General features: G+C 35.2%; 1 protein-coding gene across 1 annotated transcript in view; it reads left to right on the top strand.

The window, feature by feature from the left end:
• Positions 1-1,909: 1,909 nt before the first annotated feature.
• LOC105204588 (venom dipeptidyl peptidase 4) overlaps positions 1,910-20,295 on the top strand; it is a gene marked incomplete at its 5' end in the record, with an annotated part of 53,672 nt that continues 35,286 nt past the window's right edge. The window contains 3 exons of the mRNA XM_039459271.1: positions 1,910-2,149; positions 7,028-7,267; positions 8,768-9,003. Coding sequence (XP_039315205.1) covers positions 1,910-2,149; positions 7,028-7,267; positions 8,768-9,003 — 716 coding nt within the window. The remainder of the gene's footprint in view (positions 2,150-7,027; positions 7,268-8,767; positions 9,004-20,295) is intronic.

The raw sequence follows: 20,295 nt of genomic DNA, 5'->3' as shown, positions 1-20,295 counted from the left end.
TGTTTAAGATTATAAATTCTTCCCAGATTTTATATTCTTGCTTATATGAAACAATGAATTGTTAATTTGACATTAATTTTTTTTCTGGGTAATTATAATTGTACATAGATAATACGCGGAAACAATTAAAGCCCTTTTTTATTTTTTTATTAGTTCTTACGTAGTTTCACATCACATTAAAATTTGTGCGCTCTACGTATTTCAGCCCTAAAGTTAACGTATGTGCAAGTTTGATGGGATGGTTATTACACGACGAAGCAGAAAAATGAGGTGAAACTGCCAATATCAGAAGTATCTTCTTCTCTCGTTCACGCTTTATTTAGCAAAATACAAAAAAGGACGCGAGAACGCGGGGTGAGCTCTATAATTATACCAAGTGGAATGCCCCGCGATGAACTTTGTTCCTGAGCTTTATGAGAACGAAATGATTGTCGCAATTTCTCGCTTCGTCATTAGCGCATGGGACGCCGCGCCGAAACGTCGCGAGGTCCAACGGCAGCTCTTGTAGAAAAATACGACGGTACCGTAAAGCCGACAAGATACACGCGTAACATCCACAATCATTTTCTCTGTCAAGTTTTCATGGGTTTCATTTGCGTTAAAGTACAAAAGACGAAGAACGAAGAAAGCAGAGGATCACTTGAGTCTCTCTGCACTTTATTTAGTGCACGCTAGTGCATCGAGAATGCACTTGGTGAGTATGGGTTTACGATGAAATGAAAAGCGCACCCCTTCTCCCATAAATTCGCATTTCGTCTAATAATGATATTAAACTTATTACAAGTTATATGCTCATATATTTGCAATAACGTTTACTGCCTCAAATTTATGAAAAAAGTTGTAGAATTAAATTGCATATATTTTACACTAAATATTTACGAAAAAAGCAGCAAAGTTATAACTTACATAAGTTTTAACATTTATAACTAAGCAGATTTGATAGTTGCAAAGAAATTGTGTCTGAAAGCAATTATAATTATTTTGCTATACCATTAAATCATGTTTAACATTTATAACCAATGTAATCAGATTTTATTGATTAACAAAAAAATTACAATTATTTTTAAGTAGCAATTGCTTTCGAACACATAATTCTTTTGTTATATCATCAAATCTACTTTTAATTTTGCGTAGCAAGCTGAGAAAAAAATCGAAAAATTCAGAAGTAAATGTTACTTGTAACATTTTTTTTTACTTTTATTAGTTATAAAAAAAATTTGATTATGATAGAATACATGTATATATTTATGGGACATATCTTATTTTTTTATTACCTAGGTTTATTTTCTAGGAATAAGATTTTATTTTGCTAGTTTTAAATAAGCTTTGTTTCAAAAAAATAAACATAACAAATAAATTTTTAAGTATCTTTTTTTCTATGTATACTAATAAAAAAAATATTATCAAGCAAATGTTACTTGAGACGTTTTCTTCGATATTTATTAGTTATAAAAAAATTTGATTGTAATGACGGAATATACATTTCTGTAAAATATATCTCCTTTTTCTTATTAGATGGTTTATTTCCCAGGAATAAAGTTTTATTTCGCCGTATTTAAATATTCATTTCTGCGAAATAAACCTTTAAGTATCTTTTTCTCTATGTGTACTAAGAAAAAAAGTCAAAGTGTTAGCAAGCAAATGTTACTTGTAATATTTTCTTTGGTATTTATTAGTTATAAAAAAATTTGACTGCCATGGCCGAATATACATTTCTGTGAAGTATATTTTATTTTTCTTATTAGATGGTTTATTTGCTAGGAATAAAATTTTATTTCACCGGATTTAAGTGAAAATTTATTTCATGAAATAAACATTATATCCTACGAGTAAATTATTAAGTATTTTTTTCTCATTATATCCTTGCTGTGTCTACTAATCAAACTAATCTATTTTTCTCTACGTTTTTTTTTATAAATACGAGAATTATGAATTAAATAATGTGTTAACTAATCTTTTATACATCTGTTATGTTACAGAGGAGGTATTCAGCTCAAACAAGGCGCTCTGGTTTTCTCCGAGCGGTACTAAATTGGTCTTCGGCTACTTCGATGATTCGAGCACTCCTATAATGACTATACCATTTTACGGATATCCCGGAAGCTTAACTTTCCAATACACGTCAGCGATACCGATCCACTATCCGAAAGTAAGTACATATGAGCTTTATCCCACTGCTCCATTGTTTTCATTACGTACGATAAAGAAATATTTTCTCTTGCACGTTGCCATATTTTTAATTCATCGACTTTTAATTTATCTTTATTAACATTATTATTTTTATTGAAAAATTTTGCGCCAAAATTTAAAAAAATAACTATTACTAGAGGATTCAATTTAGTTTTCAAATATATTCGAATATGTAAATATAGATCTATGCATTTTTTATTTTGCTATATGCACAAATAAATTGTAAAATAGATTTTATGCATTTTGTTAGTTCTATGTGAAATTTTTAATCGAAAAATTTATTGTAAAATTAAAAAAATAATAGTAGCTCAAAAATTTAGTTTCGATTTTTAGTATAATTGAAAATCTCAACGTAATTTTTTGTTTTGCTACGAATTTGAGCGAATAAATTGTAAAATAGTTTTTACGTGTAATATTTCCTGAATGCGGAAGTTTTATGTATAACACTTCTGCTATCTGATACATTTCACATTTTTAATATCCGTCGTTTTTTAATTAATTGTCTCCCTGTATGAAAAGGCGTTTGCGCATATGAGAAAAATGAAATTTTTCGTGGGGAAAACATAATGTCACTTTAAAGGGCAGCGATTCCGAGCGTCTCTCAGAAACGTCTCTCTCACTTTGTCTCCTCGCGAACCTTCGTGTCGCGCCGCGCCGCCGCGCTACGTCGTCCGAGATATGAAAAGCCATCTAACCGAAGTTTACATCCTGAAAAGGTGAGAGGAGCATGAGCGTGGCACCTTTGCATTTTTCAATGTCTTTTTATGACTCACGATTGACGCTGTCACAAAAAGTCGCGGTGTGGAAAAATATCCGACGTTAGTATAACCTGTGAATGACATCTTTGTCTTCGTATGACAATCCATAAGATGGAAAGTCGCTCGGGTACGTACAGGAAGGAGAAGATAAATAAGTCTCAGGAATGATCTTCAATCGGAGTATTGAGATTTCCATTTATTTAAATACTTTCAATTCTTATTAACAGAGCTATGTATTTTTTTTACAATTAATGTTTCCTGTCATCAAAAACTACTAGAAATTATAATACGAAAAGAAAATTAAATACGCTAACTTTATTACAGGAAAAGAAAAGAAAAGAAAACTGTACATGGAGAGAATTTCTTATAAAATTTTTCAACAGATTTACCCTGAAAATCATGGCAGTTATAGGACATTGTATTTCAAAGAATTTTCAAAAAATTTAAACAGAGTAAAATACAAAACGAATACGTTTAATTATATTTTTACTAAACCGTATAATGAAATTTCAATAATTTTAAAATATGTTGAACAGTTTATAATTAAATTCATTATTGTTTTAAATAGAATTCTACTTTTATTACTGCCTCAGTTTTCAAGCTCATTTTATCAGAGTTTGAATACTTTTTTCGTACAGCAACAAATGTATAAAAGATTAGTTAATACGTTATTTAATTCATATATCTCATACTTATAAAAAAAAACAGAAAAAAATAGATTGGTTGCTACATACAGCAAAGCTACACCGAAAAAAAGATACTTAAAACTTTACTTGTAGAATATTAAGTTTATTTCACTGAAATAAATCTTTATTTAAATTCGACGAAATAAAATTTTATTTCTAAAAATATTATTTCTATACCAACTAATAAAAAATGACATATATTTTACAGAATGTAGGTATATTTTGTCACATTTGTCAATTTTTTTATAACTAATAAATAAATTAAAGAAAACACTTCAAGTAACATTTTTTGTGAATATTTTAATTATTGCAAAAGAAAAGAACAATGTTACATAAAAACTGCTATCATCATCATTTAACAGAAGACACCTAGTTTGTACTTATGTTTTCAAAGTTTTTTATTTTTAGTTTTTGTTTAAGAATTACAATTTAAAAACAAAGTTGTACGTCGATTATTGGCGACCTTCCTCTATATATTTTTAAAAAATTTAAAACTTTTCAAGATTGTAAAATTGATAGAAGCTTTCATGATGGAAAACTTTCATGACAATTTCACGACGATGAAAAAATTAAATAACGAGAATCGCGTTATCTCCCAAAGGCGATTGCAACGGTAATCATATTATTTTTCCGATACACCGAGCGCACAATCGGCGAAATGGAGACCATACCGGTTATGACAAATGCGCCCCCGTGGATTTTTTGCCGATTCGCGTACGCTGGAATAAAGTTCACGGCAAATCGATTTCCCTCTCGGCGAGCGCGATTGAATTCAAAGTTTGACGTGCAGTTTTACTTCGAGTGCCGCCGCGCCGTCACCTTTTAAAGATGCGATTCCATAAGTACATAAACTTGGATTAAAGTCACGGTCTCGTCAGCCGAGTGATTCATTCTACTTGATACGCAAACTGCCATTCTGTCATTTTCCCCGAGTACATTTATCTGGATTTCTTTCGCGACTGCATTGTGCTTCAAAGCTTGCGCTTTAAGCGACATTTTAACAGAAATGCGGTAAATTTTATTTACCTAAGTTCTGTCAATTTTGCTTTATTCGCGCGATGGCCGCAGTAAATGGAATTGTCGTTAATATCTATTTACGCTAAAGAGGAAATATATCGTGAAAAAGACGAGTCTATTTTATAAATATTTACATTTGCGCGAAATTTCAAATTTTCTCGAAATTATAATAAAATGCAAATATGACCGAGCGAATCGAATAATTTTATTTCATGATTTGAAAATGGGTTATTATATGAGTTGAGTCGAAATAGCTCGTGACATAAATTCGTCGTTTGTGCCAGAAAGTACCGTTATTATCGACAAAGGAATTAAAAGCGAGGAATATGCGAAATTTGCATCCATTTCAAAAATCCAGCATTTTATCGAAATGACGTTATAAAATTCTTTTTAATTGCTCAAATAATAGAGAATAAAATTGTGAATTCAATTAGTATACAGAGTTATATATGCATATATACTATATGTATACATAGTTTACAAAAATGACCTATCAACGAATAATGCAGATATTTCGAGTTTAACTAGCAAAATTATTCAATCAGCGTTACAGGTACAAACCAGAATGCTGATGCAACTTGACATAATTTTTGTAACGTAAAATAACTCAATTAAAATTTTTACGAAACTTTATTCCGGAAATTAATAATTATATTAAGTTCGCCTCGTTACCAAGGAACGCTTATCAAATAATGAAGTTTTCACGTCTTTCGTGTCATTAACGTCACTTGCTACTGTCTCGCAGGAAGTTAGGTCCTCGCGGAAAACGAGAAATTTCTAGAATTTACTAAAACGTAATCAAGAGTCATCCTTAAGCTGCGAGCAAACAGCTGAAGCTCGACTCGAGCGGCACTGCGTTACTTTTTGATGAGGCAAGAGAGAACCGACTCTATGTACGTCAGCAAATTAATATTAGTAGAATATCGCGAAGTCGAACAAACGCATACACACTGCGAACAGCAATTACGGCGCTTCGTATCTCGGGATTAAATAAGATTGTCATTAAAACTTTCGGTATTAAGACGACAGGATTTTCAGATGCACTTAAAGTAATCAGTGAAGGAACAGCCATGGTGGACACAGAGAATCGAAGATTTATGTTTCCAATTTCATTAAAACGCTCTCGTGCAAACAGTCTTGCAAACAAGAACTCTGCATTTTACAGGGGAATTATATTCCTTGTAAATATATATCTGATAATCTTTACGTTTTTTGCAAAACTGTTTACTCGATGATCCGAAGTCAAATCGTCATAGAAGCTCATCTTACAGCCAAAAAATCTTAACTTTCACTCTAAATTGATTTAACAAGGGAACTTCAAGTATCAAATTCTGCTTTTAGTGAACTCTTGTATACACATACGTTACTTAAGGATGTTTCGGCTGTATAATACGAGCTAAAAGTTATCGAAATTTACAAGACTGAAGCCTTCTTTAAGTTTCTTCTTTTCTTTTTCCTAATTATTAAAAAAAAAAATTTGGTCGTGGATGCTTCAATTTTGGCCCTGAAACTAGCAGAAAAGAAGAAAACAATGAAAAATTTGATTTATAATAGCTTTTGTAGTAAAAATTACTATATTTTGCTGCAAAAATCACGGCAAACAAAAGCCAAGCGCGGATAACGACTGCGTAAATATATTTATAAATTGTTACATATATTATATATTTTTATGAATTATAAAATTACGTATGTTTCGGCTCACGCTTTGAATCATCTTCATCGCAATAATATGTAAACGAAGAGCCAGAAAAATCCCCAGCATTATATGACATTTCATTTTAGACTGTGATTCACGTTCCTTATTCCACCGAAGCATAAGTCAATGTGATAATATAAGTTAAAATTGTAAAAATTGTATTTTTAAAAAGTTATTACTTTAAAAACTTTAAAAAGTTTCAAAAAAAAGATTTGAAAATTATTTTTTAAAAGTATTATTGGCATGGATAAGTAGAGGTAATTTTAATAAAAAATTTTGTATAAAACATCTTTGATATCTCGAATAGTTTTTGAGATATAACTAAGAAATGCTCTATCTTTGATTTCATCTTAAAACTTTTCCTACCTCAATTGATATTTTGTAAATCCATCTCTGTTTACGCAACCTATGTGTACATAAAGTTTCACTGAAATCAGTGTTTGACATTTTGCAAGATTGCCTTGTTAAATCTTTTATTATACCAAATAAAAAAAAGGAAATGTTTTATATATAAATAATATTTCTGCGCGATGAATCTATCCCGCTTATCGGATCTATTGAACCGTATACTTTCCTATACTGGTACGCGCGCTTTTCTTCGTCCATTATCCCGCAACTTTTCCATTTGTTATATTCAATGTCGATCCATCTTCACGGGGAAATCCGTCTTCTCGTTCTAGAGCGGCACGACGAATCCAACAGTCAAACTATTTTGCGTTGATCTCGACATGGTGGTGTTGGGTAACGTGACTTTGGTGGAGATCGAACATCCGCTGGAGCTGTCTACCTCCGAAAGGATCCTGTCGGCGGTGGACTTCCCCACGGACAGTCTCGTGTACGCGACTTGGATGAACCGGGTGCAGAACAGGGCGTATTTCCAGCTTTGCGACGTCGGCAGTCTGCTGCCAAATTGCACGACAGTAAGTATTTCTTCATTTTCGCGCGCGAGAGACAATTTTACGTTCCTAGATATGGCACAGAGCGTCCGAGCGAGAGACTCGTTTGATAGTACTCTTTATGGAAATTCCGTTCTCTCTTTCTCTACCTCGTTCTCTTTCTCCGAGCTTTCGTGAATCTTAATTTAGGCGAGAGAGGGCTTCCTTTAGTTGGGCAATAGTATTTTAATTAGTGCTCGCTCGCCCGCGGCTCAGCTAATTCGCAGTTTCGCACGAGTCTTTCGCGACTGTTCCCTCTGGGAACTTCGACGTTACAAATTTCAAGTATCGGTAAAGATTTCGCGTTACAAAATTCTACGATAAATTTAATCTAGCGTTACAAGCATGAAATTAACTTGGCAACGCGAGAGATACTTCTCTTGTGAAGCAATTTTTTTTTCCTCACGTCAAACATGCGAATTAAAATGTGTACAGAGGAAAAAAGAAGCAACTCTAAGAAACTGTAATTACGATGTTCAACTATTCGTGTATTTTTTTTACGTTTTTAAAGAGGAAGAGCAAACGAGTTTTTACTGAATCACTTTATTAATGTACTTGTTAAACTTTGACTGTAGATTTTCTCGTGAAGAGTACACTTATCGATTTAATGTTTTAAGAATAGGGAAGACGGTTAGTTAAACGCCCGCGTTTAAATTAAAACGCACTTTACATCTAGAATATGCTAAAAGATATCAGTAAAAAGTATGTAAAGAGGGGCTGAGGAATTAGAACCGACAGCAACGCCTAGTGTAAGAAAAACTTATACAAACCGTTTTTCTAAAAATTTGCTGTAAAGTTTATTGAGTATGCATTATTTTACGGTTTATTATAATAAAATGTTATTCAATTTCTTAACTATAGAAATTAACAAATACACATGTAGATTTTTTTGGAATAAGTATATTTTTTTAGTATGACCCTTGTTACTTGTTTGTTAGACTTACACTAGAGGATAATGGTTTTCAATGCTAACTTTGAGAAGTTAAAATTGAACTCAAATGGCTAAAAATCCATAAATTAAAACATTAGTTAAAACGAAACTAAAGTCTAAATTCTAAAGGATTTTGTTTTTGTGTTTAATAATTATTTTAAAATTGATTTAAAAGATAAGTTTAGTTTCTTTGTTATTTTTAATTTACTTTTGATTTGGGCCTTCATAAATATATAATAATAAGACCCAATGTCTGAAAGTTAAAAATTTTTTTTGTTTGCTTTTCCATGTATACAATATATTTTATTTCTGTGATTTGAATTGAAGTAAAGTTTTTATTCTCACTTAGTTTATTTCAATATCACCAAATAAAATTTAAAAAAATTAAGAAAATTGTGTGGACCTCATTCGGTTTAGATATCTTAACATTTCTCATCGACGCGATGGCAAGATTTTATTGTTAGTAGGGAACCTTTTCTTTACGAACGTCGAAACGACTTAATTAAATTGACACAACGTAATTCGCTGACCGGGGAACATTTGATTTTTCCTAGGCACTCTCGTATGGCGAGGAAAACGGCTGGGTAGAGCAGTTCGAAGCGCCTATATTCAGCGAGGACGGTACGTCGTTCCTTCTAATATTACCGCAGAAACAGAAGAACGGCAGCGATTGGCGACACGTTGTGCTGGTTACGAATGCAACTAGCGGCAGACCGACCACCACCGCCCTCACCTCCGGCTATTTCGTTGTGACGGAGATAGTATCCTGGGATCGGGAGGACTCGTATCTGTGAGTATGAACGCAATCTACACCGCAAATTAAGCAATGTACCTGAATTTCTCGATATTTTTGGAGACCTGATTTTCGCGACAGTTGAATGGCTCGCTATTTCGCAGACTGTCGTGCTCTAGCAAATTCATGTCGATTTAAATTTTACTACTGTCTATTTGGTGATATAATCGCAAATATAAATTGTTGGCCGAGATTAGAAATAAAATGTGCTGCTTTGGGTGCGAGGGAACTTTGCAGAAAACAAGAATCTTGGATTGGATAAAGACGCGCGAGCATTCTAGATCGTTATTAACGAAATGGATATCTGAATAAGCGACACAATTATTCGACAGGAAAGTTCTTTCCGGAAGTCAGATCAGCCCAATTACTTAAAACTTCTATGTCGATAATCTACTATTAGCGATTGGAGAAAATAGATTACATTTGCACTTCTTGGTAAACTTTCTTGCGATCGCAGCTCTTTTTCCGAATGAGGATCGTGAAAATTCAATCAATTTGCTGCCGACGCATAATTTCTTCTAATGAAACGAAAACAATTGTATAATTTTTTTTCTTAAAATTAAATTAAATTTAAAAAGTAAATTGCACTATAATAATTATCGACAACAGTTTAGCCAATAAAAAATAATTAGAATTAGAAAAAATTATAGATTTATGATTAAAAAACACACTACATTGATACTCACAGATGACTGTTACAAATTCAAGAATTACGTGTGAAAGACTACGTATTTTATCCTGGCTGTTATCCATGTTATTTCCATCTGCATTATTTTACATGCAGTCTCTGTAAAATGGATTTATAGTTCAATTTCTTTTTCATTCATAATTCCAGAGACTTTTGCTCTCTAAAAAGAGGTGAGTTTTCGATTTTCTACGTCTCTACTTCTCGAACAAAGAGAACCGTCGTCGCGTATGCGCATATGCACTCTGTTCGTGGCACGAATTCTCAAATGCGAGATACTCGCTCTCATCCCGGGCCGACGTTCAGAAAGATAGCGAGCGTGCGAAATGGCTCGGAAGTAATTTGCGAAGTGAAAGCAGAGTTCCGCGACAGCTCTGGGAAGTTGCGTGATGTCGTCATCGGCTTTGGAATAAGAGAGAAAGACGGGAAGGGCACTCAGGGATAGAGAGTGAGAAGATAGGGCAAGTCCTCTCTCGACGGTTGACCTCGCCTCGCGCAAGAAGCGACTGACTTAATTGCGCGTTCATAAATTAAACGAGGTCTCCGTCGAGGGATCGAACCGACCCACGTTGCCGTCGCGCGAATTCGCTTTTTCCACATCTCGAAATCCGCGCCGGTCGATTAACGCCCGATGAAAGTAGCCGAGGGGAGTCGAGCTACCGTTCGCGTTCAGAAGTTCGAGAACGTTACCGTTGCGTTGGACGACACCTCCCCGGAAAGACCATCGGAAGACCATCCACTTTTCATCTCGCGGAAAAATTGCTTCGGTCGGGCGTTAACGACGTCGTCTAGAGTTTCGTTGCGCCAAGGAATAAAATTCGTAGCAATTTGCGATTGAAGGGGACAGCGATTGATGTAAACGAGTTCCAGTTGCTATAAATAATGCGAAAATCTTTAATTTGATGTTTCTCAAGTAGTTTAAACTTTCTCTTTATTTATGCTTCTTGTTATGAACGATTATTTAAATTATAAGCATTATATTGATATTATATTTGATATTCAAATTATAATTGAAGGGTTTCTTAAAAAAACCAAACAAGTGTCCATTTTTTAAATAAATCTGATTTATAGCGCAGTGTTCTTTGTAATAGATATAGAAATTCTCGCAATCCAAAAAGTTGAATTTTTAGGAAATGAAATATTTCCTAAATTTCTTTGAGTCGTTTATTGTATAAATGTGGTAACTTTCCTCTTTTCATATAATAAATACGAGAGTTATAGACTTTGATCAATAGTAGGAAATTCCATTTAAAAGGAAAAAAATAAAAAACACCTTTGAACTTGTATGGTTTCTGTAGGAAATGCTTCAATTTCATATAATGAAATAATTAAATTATATTTTATAAATAAAAATTAGGTAATATTATTTTTCTAATAATTAGAAAAGTTGAAGCTAATTATATTAAAAAAGTCGCAACAGTTAGTACGAAGATACAAATCTCTCGATGGCGTTCCGGAAATTTCTTCGACGCCCAAAATTCCCGAAATTTTGTTGAAACGCTGAAACATCCAACGCAGAACGGCCTCGATTAAATGATAAGAGATGCGCTCGCTTCCAGTTTCCGCCATTAAGCGCCCACACGCTCAATGAATTTAGCGAAGTCATTCCGCTGCACATCGTCCATACTCGCACATGCAAGAAGTCGGGGCCCTCAACGAACGCGGTCTGCATCCGGGGTAACGCGCATGAATTAATCATTAGGACGGTGTAAACAGAGAACGGCGCGGCGTTCGCGGGAGTTATTCAGTGGCGTGGCGTTTGCGGCCTGCGGGACGACATAACGGCGTAATCAATGCGCGGAATCCGCAATACGATCGCACTGTGCCAGAATGTATCGATATATGTATATATTGCATTGTATATAACATGGCAGCGTGTCAGCCTGATTAGTATCTCGAGCGAACGATGAGCCTCGCGGACAGACATTCGAGTCAATTAAAAGGTACACCGAGAGTACGATGGAAATGGAATTTTCGACCGCGTTTCCGCGGTTTTGGCATCCAAGAAGATGGGAGATGTAGCCAAATTTGCTGCCGGAGCTGTACGTCGACCAAATGCAAATTTTTGTTAACTAGACGCAAACTGCAGCTAATTCGGTTTCAGTTACCAAAAACCTTGTTTCCGCAGTTAGTTTCTGTATCGCATAACTACTCTTGATCGACCGAACCGCGCTGCGTCCGCGGCATGCCCGCGGGGGGAAGGAAGGAGAGAGAGTGCTCTGCGGTTCGTTACCGGCTAAGTAATTGCAGGAACATGCGTTAATCGCCGGAGATGCCGGCGAGGTTGAAATCGTGAGATATTAAGCGCGTTAAACGCGCCGGGGGATCGCCGTCGCGCGTCCGCCGCATCCCCGAACGAGGGTTGCACCCGAATTAGTTCCCCGGGCGGCGCGACGCGGCGTCTATGCCGCGCGCTGCGAACAGTTCGCGTGGACAGGTCTCGCAACCGCAAGGCTGGGAAACGTTCGTGAGCTGCCTCCGAAAACTCCGCCGCCGCCATCGGTCGGGTGGCGGCGAAGCGAAATGGAAACGTCACTGCACCCCGGAGATAAACACCGGGGGCGGCTACGCCCGTTCTATTAAACGCTCTTATTATTCTAGTCGTCGCGTCGTGCACTCGTTAACCCTGAACCCCGGCGATGTATCTCGCAGAATACGTCTCTGCTCCTCGCCATCTACCGTCGCGAGTTGCCCTTTTTCAATTTTCAACTTCAATTTTAAACTTCTACTTTAGGATATACTTTATTTATACAAGAATTTTTTTTTTAATATAAATATTAGGACTTCTCCAATTCTCTTCCATTGCACGAAGAAACGATTTATATTAAGTTTCACATTAATCGAATAGTATTAATTCGTGCCCCATTGCGATGTATCGCAACCGCGCACGTAGTTTACTGCGCGCGGTTATGGTTTACTGCAATTGAGGTTTTTGCGGTTGCGGTTAGCTGAGGTTGCAGTTAGCTGCGGTTGCGGTTTACTGCGGTTGCGGTTTGCTGCGGTTGCGGTTTGCTGCGGTTGCGGTTTGCTGTGGTTGCGTTAAGTGGTTACGTGGTTGCTGTTGCAGTTATCTGCGCCATCGAATGCAACCGCAACAAACTGCAAACCGTAGAAAACCATATCAAAAAGTGTATGCAACAAAAATTGAATTCTATTGTCTTTCTAAATAACTTTACGTTTTGTAAAACTTAAAGTAACTAAAATGACCAATGCAATCTGAGTGAAGCGCGAAGCTAAAAGAGCTTCGCATGTCCGGGTCATATTAATTGATAAAATGTACAAGAAATATATAAAGCGTAGTATAGCTTACTACTTTTTGCGTAGTAATAATAACATATATTTATGAGTTGTTTTGTGATGTACGTACGTGCTGTGTAAATGTAAAATGGAAAATCGTATATTTAGCTACGAATACAAAATATTTGTTTAGTACTCACAAGCACTCACATTCATTAAAGAATAATTAAAATACAAATGCATCAGAAAGATTAGATTGCGCTTGAATTCTTTTACTGTAACTGTCTTGAATATTGTGTTGTGCCAATTACTCATAAACTATTGGAGAATAAGTACTTTACATATTTAAAGTTAAGGGAGTATCTTAACTGATCCCCTTTTTGTGAATAAAAAAGAAACGTATTAACGTTTTGTCACTTATCAGCAGAGAAACGGGTATTGAAAATGCAGGCAATCTACTAAAAAATATTTGTATGTACACTCGCGTATACTCGTCGCGTATCTTGACAATCGATTGCGCGTACTTAAGAGTGTCAGAAACGGGTATAAAAATGATAGAAAATTATTGCGCCAAAAATGATCGATATAAGACATAAAAATGTTGAAATATTTTTGTAAGGATGTAAATTATCCTCAATCCTTCTATAATTTTTTCTGATTTCTGCAACGGAGTTAACTTATCTATAGTGTTTTTCTTTTAATTCCCTGTAGTTGCATATCGCTTTAATTTCATTGTACGCCGTTTATGCAAGGGTCACGATGCTTAACGCGCGGATTATTCGGATACATCGACGGGAGCGTGCTCGGGGAGAGGAAACAAGCACCGCGCGCCGCAATGCTCTCGCACTCGTCGGTATATCCAATTTATTCCACCGCAGCTAGAATCGCAATGGGATAACGCTGAGCGGAAAGGGTGGCTCGTACGCGGCGTTCCGTGTTACCGGGCCGAAGGGGGAAGAGGCTTCCACTGTCGCCGTTTCAATTTCAACTTTTATAAAGCTCTTACACCCTCGCGCTGGCTGTTGCAAAGGCGGCCTGTGCTGTTTAAGATTTAGACTAAACCGCTTGAAAGTTCGAGGGATTGCCTCCTCCCTCGTCGGCGGATCGGACGCCTTCTCACCAGCCACGACGAGATTCCGCTACGCGCAGCAGGATATTTCGGCATTTAATCCCCGAACGCTAACCACCGCGTTTGAGCTTTTCCCTTTCTCTCTGGTAGAAGTTTTTGCCGTTGTTCGAAAGGAATTATATCACGCAGCTGTCACGTCTTAAATTCATCTCCCGAACTTAAGTACAACGAAAACCGATATAATACGATAAACTTTTTAATTTATCGAGGGTAAATTAATCTTCTCCAAAACGGGATCTATTCCACGCTTAAGTAGGCACGTAACTGATAATAAAAGTAACAATAATTTTCGAGGAAATGGCGGGGAAGACGAAATCAATAACCCGAGAGAGACTTACTGTATCTCCCTTTTTTTTAAATCTTGAATCGTGGATTAATTTCCTTTTTCGTCGGGAGAGAAAATTATGTCTTGCGTAATATTTTGGCCCCGCCAAGTACGGAAGAAAATTTTTTTTCTCGACAAAAATGACGCCAAGAGTTCCGAAATTCTCGTCTTCTCACTTTACTTACTCCAGGGCAAAAAGATAACACAACTTTACTCTTAGTTTAATTTCGAGGGAGGGTAAGTATGCATTATAGGGGATGTCGCTCCAATAACCTTGACACATGTCAAGGTCATCACTTTGAGCAACCTTCTAAACATTTGAACCGGCGCTGGCCCTTTGTTAAAAAAATTATTAACAAAAATAGTTGCCAATGTAAATGTATATTTTATCGTAAAGATTCACGTGAAGGATCTGTTGCGTGCTCGATGAGAACAAGTACATAGATTCCACGTTCTATCTACATGTTTTATGTAGAATACGTAGATAGGACTTTATCGACATGATATCCACATGAATTCTACGTGGACACTTCCATGTAGAGTTTTAATACATTTGATCCACGTGGAATTACTGATGAAATTTGAGGAGATTAAAATAGGAGATAGCAATGTGGATTTTATGGGAATAAATTTACATTGACTTTTATCCTATATAATCCACGTAGAGTTATTGATTAAATTAAAAGTAGATAAAAATAGCAATATAGAATTCACGCGAGTAAATATTAATTAATTTTTATTTTTTATAATCTATGTTGAAATTTTGTTGACATAGAAATAGACACATTAAGTTTGCAAAATCGATTTTTTCATCTGCTGGATTATTCCGTTTAGTTATAAATGCTTATGTTTCTGAACAGCATATATTAACTATTAGAAGCTTATGCTTGCGCTTTTTTTATTTTAAAGTCCAAGATTTCTTTCTTGAACACAGTACTGTTGCGATACATAAAATGTTATCGATAAATGAAATAAATTTATGGTTGAAAAAACCTTGGTCTGCACTTCAATGAACAGACAATATTTTTTTAATGTTTTTTTTAATAAAAATTGTTTCAAATATTTATATTAATTATTGTATCATATTGACATTTTTTTAGTTTCATTCTTATTTAAATGAATAATAGAAAAGTTATTTTATATGCTATTTTGCATTTGTGAAAATCAGTTATAGACCTATCTATCATATACAATTAAGGTGTCATATAATAAAAATGATGAAATTTTGAAAATGAGTTTCATGTAAGTATATCTCGAAAACTATACGAGAGCGCCGATTAATTTATAAGGAAAAGTTAATCAGTACTCTTGCCTCTATAACATATGTCAAGATCAAGGTCATCGGCGTGGCATCCCTTATAATGCATAATTACCCAAGGGAGTTTTATTTCAACGAAATGTAGGCTTAACGATCAAGACGTTTAACGTCACGTAGATGGGAAGAAAGATTAAAAAAAAAAGCAGCGTGTCACCAGTGACACTGAATAAGACGTAATGGTCGCGTAATGAATCAGCGTAATGTGTGCGTTTCCGCTTGACGTAACTTGCGATAAAACGCGATCGTCCAGCGTTTACACACGCGACGTGATGTTCGATCAAAACGTTTTTCAATCAATTCAAACTGTTATCGACGAGGGACATCGGCCCAAACGGGCGGCAACAAATCGCAAACGCGACACAGAGCACAAAAGGCGACGCGGAATCCCGGTATTTCGCCGAGACAGGGCTGTCGAATGGACAAATATTATCGGGACTCTCTAGGAAAACCACCCCACCCCCACAACTTATTTCGCGACGAGCGTTTCCGGGGCGCGCTAGGTGCAATTGCGGCTGTATATAACGTGAACGAGCGATCGTTACGTGTACACGTGGGGCCCACCCGGCGAGTGTAATGGTTTCATGAAAAGAATCCGCGAAACGTCCATCAGAAACACGGTGGAGCAGTGGGATGGTGAGACAGAAAGAGAGAGAGAGAGGGAGAGAGAGGTGGAGGGAATAACTCTGAGCTCCCCGCGATCTCCAATACCATCCGAAGCAATAACGATACTCGGTACTTCATCGAAAGAATTTCTGATATCCGTCTATAACGTAGATTGTTCTGACAATACCGCGGTAGCGGTTGCGAAGTCCTGGGAAAAGGCGCGTGCGACCGCGGCCGCGGAGGTTCAATTTTAGAAATTAATGGGGAGGATATAATTTAAAGTAAACGCGTGGCGTATAGAAGTGCGGGAAAACTGGGAAAATGGATCCCATCGATCACCGCTCGCGGTAATATGATAATTACTTTAGGCCTTTGGGCCGCGAGGTGTGCCGCCCTTCTCCGAAAGCCGCGATATCTTGAAATATTCAACGTTAAAGTTGCCGCGGTTTTTAAATTAGAAGTAGAATTAGAATAGTGACTCCCAGGGGAGACTTCCGCGAAATTTTCTGCGTGCATACGTCACAAGAAACTTTTAACTTAACTTAATAAACCCATTTATAACAAAAAGTATTCAATTTCATGTAATTTTTTTTGTGATTAAGACGTGTTAAGACGTACGATATTAGAAAACTTTGTAATAAAAAATTTTATTTTATTTTTTGTTCTATTCTGGCATGTGGATTCACTGTATACTGTATTCTTATATTTTTATATTCGAACTGTCGCGCATTTTGCATGAGAGTGAAAATTATTTTTGATATTTTTGTACCACGAGAATTTCGCAATTAAATCTCTGCGTAAACAGTCGATTAGAGGACTTAATTAATTGGGTTATTAAAGTCGCCGGGTTATCCAATCTTTCGTGAATCTTAGATTTCATTCGGCAGCGCATTCCTAGCTGTCCGAGCGCGTTGAAACTGCTCTCGTGCGAGCGCTTATGCTAAATTTTCATAGTCTTCATTCTCCGACCGGGTCCGTAATCTCGTACGCTAGGCGCTTTTTATTGGCGCTCGAGACTGTGTCGTTCATACATAATTAAACTATATAATGAAACTCGAGATCGAGGCATTAAAGGTGCGGTTACGGGGCTGTAACGTTGTAATGACAGCTGGCACAGGACGGCGGAGGAAAGTTGAAGCTTTTCATACGATACCTCGCTGCAGGACGTGAAAAAAAAAAAGACGCGCATCGTCACGTCGTTTTACATCGTTTTAAATAGGTTTTACGTCCGTTATTTGTATCCTTTACGCTACATTTACCTTCCGCGTAATTAAGGCCGTAACTTTAAGCTTTTTTTTTTTCAATGTTATGATGGACGATGCACATTTAAAATAAAAATTTTAATGAGAAAGATATTGCATTTGCAATTTTTTTTTGTTGTACGAAAAATATGGGAGTTTCTTGCGCGTACACTGTCAAATATATTACAAGATTAAATTGAAAATAGTTATTTGACTTAAATAAGATTTTGTTATTTTAAGCTTCCATTTAAAAATTATGAAATTCTTTATTTAACCTAAAATGTGGTCGAAAAATCTACATCTAACCAACTTATTTCTGTGATTGAATTTTGTTTCAAAGTAAATAGCGTTTATTAACGTATGTACCTCATAGGAGAGAGTTATCGAATGCGTACTACTTACTTTTTTATTGTATCTCAATATTCACTTGGTGATATTGACGCAAATAAAGAATGGAAATTGTAGCTTGGCGTTTCAACTATCTGTTTAACTTTTCAATCGTAATATATTAATTTATGAATCTTTTTGCAATATGCTTCGAAAGATACAATTTATAGGCAATTAATCGTATAAATCGTACCGCCTTATGAACTAAATTAAAAGTATCGAACTTATGAACTAAAATAATTAAAAATATAGCGAATTATTAAGTAATATTTATTTTGTTAATAATTTATTGAATGAATGGAAAATTAAGAATGTGAAAATAAAACTGACTTAAATTTATTTTTGCCAAGTGACATTTTTCTTTATATCAATTGTTAGTTTTACTATTATCAATCTTTTGTTAATACCATTCATTGTAATAAATTTGCAATGGTACGGTTTAGGAACCTTGATAAAGTTTGTAAAAATATTTGACGTTTCTAATAATTACTGTATATGCAGTAAATTTAAAATATTCTACAATAATTTTTTTTTAACAAAAATATAGAAATTAACTCTGAGATTGCATACTTACATTATTATCAGCTGCACAAATTGATTAAAAATTAACATTAGTTGTTTTTCATTTTTTTTTTTTAATGTTAGCATACATAAAATACATTAAATGTAACTTAATGAATTGTTATCTATGTTGCTCATTTTTTATTTACTTCATATTTTTATTACTAAACGTTGTTTAAAAATATTAAGCAAAAATATAAAATATTGAAGAGGCACGATTCAGGAGATTGGTATACATTCAGCAATTCTTCCCTAAATAATAAACTAAATTCAATATATTTCTTGTATTAAATTGTTTAACTTTATTATTTTATTTAAGTTAGCAGTATTCAATAAGTACAGTGGTGACATACAAATGATTAAAAAGCGATTTTAAATTGAGTACAATTCGAAATTTACGAATTTAACAATATGCAAATGATTAATGGCGTGTGTAATAACGTGCTAATGTGTGTAACGTTAGCAGTAACAACGTGCTGAAGAAGTTAGCATTGAATGGATAAACAGCTTGAAATAGATACACTTCGTGTTTGCCGGGATATAAGGGATTCCTCGTGACGCGAAGGGCACAGCTTGTCGCGATAGGCCAACTTTAAATTGCGCCGTTGAAACTTTCATCGCATTTCGCAAGATAGATAACTTAGAGCGGTGCTTTAACCAGCGAGAGAATTCGTGCACGCGTACTCCGCGAAAATTGCCACGTAAAATGGTGCGGCCCGCGCGTTCACATCCGCTTTATGCAAAGAAGTTTCGGCAAAATTATAAGCTGTACTTGAATTGCTGTACGGTACGCGCATAGGTATCGTTATAATATATAACGTTGCGCTTGGAGAATCGTCTGCTGATAAAGCAATGAATCGATTATCAATGAAGCGGGTTCGATGTTTATTGCATCTCCGATATAGATGGATGTTCGTCGCGAAATTATCTGTAAGTTAAAATTGCGCAAACAAAAAATAAAATGAATATCGATGTTTAATGTAAAATTTTTGCAGAACGAAATAAATGTTTTAGTATCTGCAGGAACTTACACGGAAATTTATTATTATTAATCTTAAACGTTTTTTTTTAATGTTGAAAATTAAATGTAAACTTCAAATACTTGAAAATATTTATAAAGTAGATACTTCATTTTAAATATAAAAATTAACGTTAAAAAATGAATTTGTTACTCAATTAGATTAAAGTTTATATCTTAATAATGGTCTTGAATTATTTTTAAGAATTGTATATTTGTCGAAATAATATTTTTTATTACATAAACAATACATTAAGAACTAGTATTTAGGACATTAAAAACAAGCGTTTTAGTTCCGTTTATTAGTTTATTCAGATGCTGTACAAGTTTTTATTATTTTTAAAATAATTTGAAAATCTTTGTATTTTTGTATGTTAATAATAACGATTCTCATATTTTAGTTAATTACATAATTAGATCATTTTATTCAACAGTCTCAATTTTATTGTTGCGCGTTGGATTACCAGGACATTAATGCTCGAAGATGTAGTATTAACGTGGCTGCAGTGCTGGGAAAAATATAAACGTGATAAAAGCGAGGCGATGATCAATCATCATGTGTACACCGCAAATATTGTAAATTAATCATCGCGAAAAATGAAACGAGATGTACGCATTTTGATAAAGATTTCTGGGAAAGCGGATATGTTCGCGTCTTTGACGCTTTGAGATCGAAACACGAAGAAAGCCAATAATCGCCAAACCATTTTGGCATTATTTCGATTCGACGTATCCGGCCGAACCGGGAAAGCTTATCGGCAAGTCACTACCAACTGCAATGCATT

This window comes from Solenopsis invicta, unplaced genomic scaffold (assembly GCF_016802725.1).
Source record: "Solenopsis invicta isolate M01_SB unplaced genomic scaffold, UNIL_Sinv_3.0 scaffold_1533, whole genome shotgun sequence".
Lineage (NCBI taxonomy): Eukaryota > Metazoa > Arthropoda > Insecta > Hymenoptera > Formicidae > Solenopsis > Solenopsis invicta.
This window is presented reverse-complemented; position numbering and strand designations above follow the sequence as displayed.